The sequence below is a fragment of the Ziziphus jujuba genome, chromosome 6 (genome assembly GCF_031755915.1).
Source record: "Ziziphus jujuba cultivar Dongzao chromosome 6, ASM3175591v1".
NCBI classification, from domain to species: Eukaryota; Viridiplantae; Streptophyta; class Magnoliopsida; order Rosales; family Rhamnaceae; genus Ziziphus; species Ziziphus jujuba.
Genome location: NC_083384.1, coordinates 28,302,566 through 28,312,751, shown reverse-complemented (window position 1 = coordinate 28,312,751; position 10,186 = coordinate 28,302,566). Strand labels below are relative to the sequence as shown.

The 10,186-nt window shown below is 34.0% G+C and overlaps 1 protein-coding gene across 3 annotated transcripts; it reads right to left on the bottom strand.

Moving 5' to 3' along the window:
* Positions 1-496: 496 nt before the first annotated feature.
* Positions 497-9,663, bottom strand: LOC107404860 (respiratory burst oxidase homolog protein A). Of its 3 annotated transcripts, none has more exons than XM_025068839.3 (15): positions 9,534-9,663; positions 8,359-9,049; positions 7,971-8,130; positions 7,677-7,725; positions 6,787-6,900; positions 5,433-5,855; positions 3,418-3,804; positions 3,186-3,281; positions 2,896-3,011; positions 2,494-2,661; positions 2,248-2,407; positions 1,949-2,146; positions 1,721-1,849; positions 1,451-1,529; positions 497-1,357 (listed from the first exon to the last, which is right to left on the bottom strand). In XM_025068839.3, the coding sequence occupies exons 2-15, from the start codon at positions 9,035-9,037 to the stop codon at positions 1,248-1,250; spliced, it is 2,868 nt and encodes a 955-aa protein (XP_024924607.3). In that variant the 5' UTR covers positions 9,038-9,049; positions 9,534-9,663; the 3' UTR covers positions 497-1,247. The 3 variants fall into 3 exon arrangements, with proteins under 3 accessions (XP_024924607.3, XP_048320015.2, XP_048320013.2); XM_048464058.2 differs by lacking the exon at positions 9,534-9,663 and adding an exon at positions 9,351-9,517; XM_048464056.2 differs by lacking the exon at positions 9,534-9,663 and having other exon boundaries at positions 8,359-9,344.
* Between the last annotated feature and the right edge of the window lie 523 nt (positions 9,664-10,186).

Sequence of the window (10,186 nt, the reverse complement as noted above, 5' to 3'; positions counted from 1 at the left end):
AAATAATAGGTAAGCAGCCTAGATGCTGTTAAAATTTTCAAACAAATTATTCAAATTCCAGATTTTTAAGTTTTCAAAATTAATATAATTTTTCCAAATAAACTAACAAAATTTTTTCGAAAACTGTAAGTGGCTTGATCCGTTTTAAAGAGGTATGTGGCAATTTGGTAGTTCTAACTTAATGCAGCTGCAAAATTATTTTGAAAACCATTTGCTTCTAAGATATAATTAGAATTAAAAGATGTTCTCTTGTACCAAACGCTTGTAATTAAAGATTATACAGCCTTGAATATATCAAATATCAATTTAATAAATTTTACTCTTAATAAGTATAGGTGAAATATTAATTTATGAATGTTAAAATTTTCACAATCAAGACATAAGATAATCATTTAAAAAAGGTTATAATTAACAGATTAAAGGGAGTATTAGAGTTCTAATTTATAAAAAATGGACCCTTTTACTTTCCAAAGGGTATCCATAAACGATAAAAAGATTGATTATACAACTAGCTATATATCTCTTGCTCTTACACGTGTACATAGTAAGCCCACAAGTAAGTGGGACAAAAATAAAGTATGTAATCCTAATATACACAATGGATATTTTTATTCTACATAAGAATTTATAAAAATAAATAATCGTTGCATATGTGGTTGTAGTGGGAGGATTCTGAGTCTGAGCCCCCCACTTGAAAGATGGAAAATATTTTGCTTTAGAATAGACCATATATCCCCACTACCTCAATTTCTCTGTTTTTACCTTTCAAAAATCAGAATCATCTTCTTGCTAACAATGACATTCTCAACCCGGTCAACTTTTCTCCACTACAGCTGTACCTCAATATTTGTTTGACCCCCCAAACCAACAAATGTCACTTTAGGTCCACACAAATCCTCTTTCCCTGCCATATTTCTCCATCTTACAATGCAGAGCCAGTTGCACCATCCAGATTCCAGCCCAACTTACCCTCGCATTAATAGTTTCTTCTGCTTGTTTTCTTCTTATATCTTAAAACAAAATATTGTGTACATATAATAACCCTGTATCCTCCTCTTCTTCTTCTTCTTCACTTTTTTTTTTTTTTTTTTGTTGGTTTTCTCCAATCTGTTTTTTTTTTTTTTCCTTTTTTCTATCAATACTGTACAATATTTCATTTTCTTCTTCTAAGTTTATTACAAAATTTACTAGAAGTTGTTAGACAAGATACTTTGCATGTGAACTTGGAGTATAAAACTGCTGGTATTCTAGAAATGCTCCTTGTGGAATTCAAACTTGGTTGGACCTTTCTGATTGAATTCATAGCAAAGCCTGCTGAGTTCTTTGGCCAAAACTGGTGCACCACAGTAGAATACTCCTGAGCTCCAAAAATCAATATTAGTATTAGAAAACATCTAAATCTTGCTCACTATCTGTAGGCTAAAAGGGGATTAATTAGACTTTAACTTACCTATTCGTGCACTACAGTGTTTTGAACAAATTTTCGAGAAAACTTTCTTCCAATTAGGCCTTGCAAAATGGGTTCTCACCTGAGTATAAGAATAAGGAATTAGCAAGTAGAAAACAAATAATAAAGTATACCAAGTTGCTGTCAAGGTATGGGAGAAGCATTAATCTTTTTGAGGGCATTGATTGGGAGGATAAAATTGGCATGCAAGAATAAAGTTATTAAAAGGATAGAGAAGGGAACTCAGAGAGAATATCATGATTAAGATCTTACTCTTGTGCCTGACACGATATCGACCCCATTCTTGGCATGGTTTAGAGCTTGGACCATTGTGATGAGAGCTGATCTAGCATCTCCTTCTTCATACACACTAGTCAAGTAGTTGTGCATCTCAATGACACCCTAAAAGTTCATATATAATTAATCTAGTTAAGCCATCAACTTATCTATCAATCAGATCTTAATTAAGGAATGCAAATTGAATGGAAAATTGTCAAATACCCTTTGATCAAGTTCTGCAACTTCATTCATAACTCCTTTGAACCAATCAAATGAGCCTTGTTCCCTAGTTACCCAGTAAAAGTAGGCATTTGTGGTTTTCAAAGCTTTTTTCCTTTTGGGAGAGACCTTGTTAAGAGAAGGAGAATCTGTACTTCCCGAACTTAGGTCTGAATTTCTGCTGATATCTGATACTGAATCCTAAAAATTGGACGACAAAAAATGCATATTGCAAAGTTTGTAAAATGCAATGACAAAATGTTCAAATTATACAAAAGTATGATCGACGAGAAGCTACTTACTGCCTGTTCCTCCATTTTTACAATATTGTTGAGCAAATCTTTTAAAATGCTGATGAAAGGTGTTGCTCCAATCCCAAGACCTACAAGCAGCAGAACATCATAGTTCTTGTAGTCTTGTGCCGGTGCACCATAAGGCCCATCTATTAAAAGCTTGGGCAAACTGTGATCCAAAGAAAAAGAATTTAGTGACATATTTTTTCTTTGTAATATAGAGAGAGGAATAATTGGAAATATAGAGATTTATACCTTTTCTTGGTTGTTTCATCAGCCCTGAGAAGCCCACTCTTTCCCGCTACAGGAGGCTCACAGGCTTCTGAGAAAACCCTCTTAAGCTCTTGAGTCCAGTCTCCTAGCTGACGGATGTGAACACTAAGGTAGTCATCCCCAGGTGCAGATGTAATGGAAAATGGATGCCTGGTTTGCATTGAAAAAAAAAAAAAAAAAATGGCATATCAACATTTGAAATAATATAACAAAAGGATTCAAAATTCAAAATTTCTTATAGCTTCTAGGCTCTTTTTTTTTTTTTTTTTTTTTTTTCCCCTTTATAGTTTCCATTGGTGCTACAAGATTGTCATTTTCAATCAACATAAAAAAGACTTATTTTGATTTCTCCATAATAGGGGAATGAAGAAAATAGTGACTTACCACTCAAAGGGAGAGACAGCAGGGCATTGCACAAACATGTACTGTCCACTTTTGTACTTAAACTGAGGTGGCTTAGACATTTGCAATGTGAGAACATTTCCAGGATAAATAGCAACCTAAAATTATAGAATCAAAGGGGGTAAGAAAATGTTAGAATTCGAACTATGATAGTACCAAAATTTTAGGATTAGAATATGTATTCCATGTGTAAGGGATTGCTGCAACCTATATGAATACCACAGCACTCTATACAAGCTCTGTAATTATAGTTCATGTGTAATTGTTCTCACCTTTAGAAGACGGACGGTAGAGGAGCCGGACCGGAAGAATCTCAAAGTCCTCTCTCCAGCATATAGAAAAACTGGAACCGCAAGGTACATCCATGTCTGCAAGCATAAAAAACCATATATTAACTGTATATATTGCACTTCTTATATGTATATATATAAGAAATGTAACAATACAAATGCCTGGCCATCTTGTTAGCCAGACTTTGTACAAATGGGAGTCTCAATGTTATACCGTCTTGGAGTACCATTTGTGGACAAGATAGAGAAAAACGCCATGCACAACGAGCAAGATGTAGACAATGACAAATAGATGATGTGAATACCAAAAGGCATTGAAGCCAGTTAGCCTGTCAAAGGGCTTTGGGAGCTTAATTTGGCTCTTCCTGAACCATCTTGTTGCAAGTGTGAAAGCCACAGCCATGCATATAACCATTAGAATTCCAGTAACACCCTCAGGGCCTTTAACCAGATCAATGTAAGTGGGTTTATGAGTTCCGAAATCATCTTTTAGAAATTTCTCATATTTAGCTTTAGGTACATTTATAAGCCTTGGAAAATCACATGCAAGATGGTCCCCAGCATGGAGAATTATACCAACTACAATAGCTCCAGCAATAGTCTGCAAAAACCAGTAAATCAGAAAGAAATATTAATCAGTAAAGAGGAGAACAGAGTTGTATCTAGGATTTTGTTTTTTTTTTTTTTTTTTTTCCATTTTTCTAGCTGGTTTCTTTTACAAAAGCTTGAATTCAGGACCTCTAATGAATCTGAGAATTCTTGCAGTTAAAACAAAAGTCTCACTTTGATTGTACCATGCATGGTACTTCTAGACTCTTAGCAAGAACCTTTGAACATAAAAGGGATATATCCAAGTTACAGCAAAATTTTGTGACAAAGAATATAATTAAGTACACTGCAACTCTAACTAATCATCAACGACTAAGAAATTGATAGCTCACAGTCAACCCCAAATTCAGGTGGTTATTGGATAATTATAAATATATATGTTACTTAGTTCATAACTTTAGATTGCCTTTTATTTTTTTTATTTTTTTATTTTCCGTTTCAATTAAGAGAATTATTGTTATGTCAGAGTCTGATCCATCGGCCACGGGGTCATGATCATCAATTTGTTACATTCCCTAAAATTAATATTTCTTTAATTATTATGGAATAAGGTTAAAATCAATATGACTTGCAATGTTACTATTTTCAAAAACAAAATTAGGTAGCAATATAGCTGATAGCGTTAGTGTAATAAGGTAACGATTTCCTAGTTTGAATAACGAGTAAAGCCGCCGTGGTCCACGTTGAAGCAGGACTGTCGTATATGTTTGGGGCTCAGAATCTACAGTTCGGTCGCACAGACCACATGATCTGGCTGCTATTCAAAAGCAAGCTTGATGTCTTCTTTGGGGTTTATTTTGTCCTTATTTAGTTTTCTATAAAATAATTTTTCTGAATCTTTTTTCTTTCTTTCTTTCTTTCTTTCTTTCTTTTCTTTTTTGTTTTTTTTTTTTGGTAAATACAATTAATTGAATTTAGCTTGCCTAAGAAAAGTTTCAGAATTATAGAAAAGTTTCAGAATTATTGAAGAAACAACTCTATCGGGAAACATACATTGTGCAAACCGCGTTATGTACACCTAAAAAGGCCACTTTTTCTAGAGAGTTTTACTAATAATTAAATATAATACTCACAATTTTTTCGTAGGGTTAATTCAAAAAAACATTACAGAAGAAAAGTAATTCTCACACATACTTATTTGGATTTATTCAACAAATAAAAAAAAAATTCTCTGGATTTTTTTCATTTCCATGTACTAAAAAAGTTGTTTGTGTAGTGTTCCAACTAATTAGTCAATGTCTCACAGTACCCACTGTCCAAATTTCATTTACCCCAAAAGAATTCGTGTGAATCTGTTTAGTTGTCAACTTTAGCTGCGTGCACGGCCTCCTGGCAGACGCGTATAGCCATAGGACACTCTCCACTATTCTAAGTGTTTTCATTTTTATTTTTATTTTTATTTTTTGGTTCAAAGACTTCACTATATGTTCTATAGTGCTATATAAATAATGGGTGAGACCAACCATCACGCTAAGCTTTATAATAAAGTCTCTTTTAGATAGGACGACCCAACAAATATTGAAGTATAAACCAAGCAAAGATAAGGGTATCTAGGTGGGGAACACATAATTCATAAAAAAAAAAAGGGTGGGAGATATATATATGTATATGTACTCGTACCTTATGGAAGTTGATGTTGTCATCAAAAGGTACAAAGTAACCCAACCATGTGGACCTCAACCAAGTGATAGTATTCCTACACACAGGCAATAGTATAAGAGCCATGTTGAACTTCAAGGTCTCGGCAGCTCCTTTAGCCGTGAGGAGACAATAACCCATTATTTTGAATGCAGCTTTCTGTCTATACTGAAAGAATTTCCAAGCGAAAAGACCAATCATGATGGAGATCCACAACGCAATAACCCAAATTCTCTTCCAATTCTCTTGCAAATAGTAGATGAAATTGGAACTGAGTCTACGAATTGGGCCTTTCTTTCTTAATCCTTGGAGATTTTGGCTTAGAGCTTGGCTTGTGTAGCTTAGAGCTTGGCTGTAGTTTAGGTACGTATCCTTTTGTAGCAACAGGGTCTCCAATTGCCATAGCTAAATTTCATAGTAATAATAATAATAGTAAATACCACAAAAACAAAAATCATTAGAAATTGTCAATGATTTTCATCATAATGTCTACTAATTATTAGATCAAGACTCAAATGAGCAAAAATGCTTTACACGCCTATCTATACGTGTATGAGTGAAACTTAAGCGTACATCTAGAAAAATCCCACATGGGGAACCAACTTTGTAGTCAGAGAATTACATAGCCACTTGTCCAACTATCAATCATGGAGCCTAAATTAGTTGTAAAAAAAAAATTTCCTTTTATGATTAACTTGCACAATTTATATAAATCTTCCAGAAAGCTACGACATTGTCTATGTTATGTCCAAAATGGTATTTAAAAATAATAATAAATTAAATTCCTACAGAAATTATTTTGGATTTAGCTTAATTTTCCTCATTTGGACTAATAAAAAATAAATATATACCAACGAATTAAAATAGCAAAATATTTGTTCAACTACCACTTTTATTCTTCTTAAGTGATGGAAGAAAAAGCTAGTTTTATTTTCCAAGGCATTGTATAACTTAAAGTTTTTCTTCTCCTGTAGAATGCTATTCGTAGTTGTTTGGTCTCTATCTATTCACACACCGTTGAACAACAACTACAACCCCGGGTTTGAAATTTGTTGATTAATTTTCCCCTAACAATTGACATGCAAGAAAAGTCCAACTTAAATTGTGTGAGCCAATAGTCAAGGTTTCCCTTATCGTATATATAAATTTAATTAACTAAAATTTGGGAACTAAATGGAAAATGATATCACACTGAAAATAGAACAATATGCATAATTTTTTTTTTTTTTTTTTGGGGTTCTCTAAATATATTTTGAGTAGAGGAAAATTTTTATATATCACAGTTTGATACCCTTGAATTGAATAGCACATATTAAAATTTTCTTTTGGGACCCACCTCAATGTAGCCAAGTCTTTCAGGGTCTAACTCTTCCATGATCAGTGCTGCATATTCCTCTGCCTGTTCCTTCAATCTTGATAGCTTGTTTGCAGAGGCACTTAGCATGATGATCTACCCATTTAAAAAAATAATAAATAAATAAATTCTAAACAAACTCAATCCATTTTATATATTATTATTGCAGAAGAAAAAAAAAAAAAAAAAAAAGAAAGTCAAAATATTAAATTTATTAATATTAATGTTGAAAAGACGAAAATGCCCTCACCAACCCCACTCAAAAACGTCATTATTATTATTCCTCAAGAATTTGGTAAAAATTAGAAAATTAAAAGATGTCAACTAGTTAGAACAAAGTCCTGCTTCACTAACACAAATATAAATATATATTCTATATATATAAATATATATATATATATATATATATTTTTTTCTAAGAAATCGAAAAATATATATCATGAAAGATGCTTAAGAATATGGGAAACAACAGAAACCAAGCAAAAGCATTTGAATTACTTTTATAATATTGGAGTTGTTAGTTTTACAAATTTATGGATTAAGGTCACCAAATCCCGCCTACCGCTTATTATTATATCCGAAAATCTAAAACACGTTTGGAAGGCCATATAATTCAAGATTTAATTTCAAGAAGCTTATTCAAAACGATAAAAGTCATTTTGATCACCATTAGCAAGTGGCGGGGCCAGTGCAACACTTTTTTATATATTAAAAAAAAAAATTGCAACCTGGATTCAGAGAGTTGGCTAATTTAATGTGGCTGATTATCGTAGCTCAAAATTTAAAATTTAGAAAAGAAAAAAAAAAGAAATTGAAAAAATGGAATTGAACTTTGAATACTTTTTTTATTTTTTTTTAATTTCTTTGTTTACCTCTTTCACTTCTTCTTCAGTGATTCTTCCATCTTCATTCTTGTCCACCCTGTATACACATATTTGGATGTTAAACAGATACTTTTGTCAATAAATTAATAATAATATAAAAAACTGAGGAATTACAAAAGTTTGGAGTTTCTGGACAAAAAGACAATTTTGTCCCTATGTTGTTTAGAGGAGGTACACATTAATTAAGTATTTTTATTTTTTTATAACAAGGTAACACATTAATTATGTTATATATATTATATAAATATTATAAATTAATTAATAATAATAATTAGTACGTACATATCAAAGAAGATCTGGAGCCTCGAATCAAAACTTTGATCGGTAATTTGGGACCAGAACTCATACAACTCTTCTTTGCTGATTTTGTCAACCTTCAATCTTCGTCTACGACCAAGAGCATCCAATAATTCTAAAGCAAATTCCTTTGAATCTCTCATGCCTTTTAACAACAACAACAAAAATAAAATAAATAATATGATTTAGAAAATAATTATTTTGCTGCCAAAGAATGAACTGGTCAGTGAGTGTTGTTGGAAGTGGGCTTTTTTTTTTTTTCTGTTTTTAAGAAAAGAAAACATGTAAAACACATTCACCTAACCAACTAATTACAGAAAAAAAAAAAAAAAAAAAAAAAAAAAAAGAGAGAGAGAGAGAGAAAATTGAAAACCTATGCATTGAGCAAAATCGGCGCGATAGATAAATCCATCTTTGGCGAGCTTATCGAAATTTGTCAGAACTTCATTCCATGCATCGACGCCATTGGTTTTGTTGCTGCTGATGAATCTCAATCCACGGAGAGCTTTTTGCGCGCCGGACCGAGTCCGATCCAGCTGAGCTCGCTGCCTTCTCAAAGCGCGAGCCGCCAAAGCCGAGTCGACTCCACCACCACCACTACTGCCATTTTGACCAACCGCCAAAGCCGAAGCTGAGAGCACGCGAGAAGCTTGTCCGTGACTCCACGAGAACCTTCTCAACTCCGCTTTCAGCTCCTGCGAGAACTGCCTCGCCTTCGCCACCGCCTCCGCCTTAAGCTCCTGCGAAAACTGCCGCAACTTGTTCGACGAACTCCGCCTGATCGTCGGCGACCTTGATGCCGACGTCGGAGTCTCGGTTCCGGTGGACGCAACGCCTGCTCCGTCATCGATATTGATCACCGTTGCCGGCTCAACACTCCGAAGCACAATCGTATCGTCGTCTTGCAAATCGAGAGTGACCTCCACAAACTCCTCGGCTGAATTGGACTCCGTATTACTTCCTGGAGAAGTTCCGGCACTCATCGCCGGCCGATCGGGAACGGAATCGGAAGCCCATCGGCGTTCGTGCTTGGGATGATGAGTATCCCTCATTGATAGAATAAGCTAGAAAAAAAGAAAGGAGAAGAATCTTCAAAACGACCAAGTTTTGGTAGAAATTATTTGATAATAAAGAAACGGAGAGAGAAAGAGATAGAGAGAGAGAGAGAGAGAGAGAGAGAGAGAGAGAGAAGGGGGTTCTGTGAGTGAGTGAGAATTAAAAGGCATAAATAATTTAAAAGAGAGCAATGGAATCGTCCTCTTCTTCTATCACGCGGTTGTTTTGGAATCTAAAAGAGAAAAGACATGAACGCGTTGGCGCAGCAATTATATAAAAGAAAGCGATCAGCATGGGACAAAAACAAACCTATGGCTGCCTAAGTGCCTAGCTCTCTTACAAGCTCAGATTTTAAAAGGAGAACCAAAAAAACAAAAAAAACAAAATGAAATGGACCCAATTCAAATCAGGGGGACCAATTTTACAGCACCCGACCCGATTCTAACATAAATTGTTTGGGAGTTGGTATTTTTATGATCAGCATAACCGTACCTCATAACAGCAAAAATAAAATAAAAGTTATGGTTTGCCTCTCTGCTTCTTGATTTCTGAGAGAGACACAATAAAAGAGAAGGCTCGCGGGCTAAATTTGGAAATGGATGCTGTATTTCTATTATTTGTGTGTGTATATATATACATATATATATATAAGTGTCCGTTGGTTTTATGGGTTGGGTCGTCCAGTCGGGTTTGGGCAATGGAAAGGTGGGGGGGAGGTGGGTGTGGGGCCATTTGAAAATGAGTTTCAACTTTCACGAGTCGACGGCAGGGACTGCTGGAGTCAACCTTCTAACGACACGCATTTTCATCTTCTGTTCCTTTGACAAATTTTTTTTTTTTTATTAATTTATTTACTTACAAAAATTCTTCCTGAGAACACGTGGAATTTTATATCAAATCATATTAGTTTCCTTTTTCTTTTGTGATAGAAAAACAGCATATATAAGATTAAGTTGGGATAATTATACATAATGCCGGAGTTCAGTGCTTTGCTTTAAGAGTTATATATTGAATGCTTTGTTTCAATCCACACATGATAGTTACCAAATTGTTTGATAAAGAGAAAATTATATTAAAAAAAATAACAAAAAAGAAGTATTGTTGTATAAAATTTTCGAATGGCTTAGGTTATATAATAAATTACT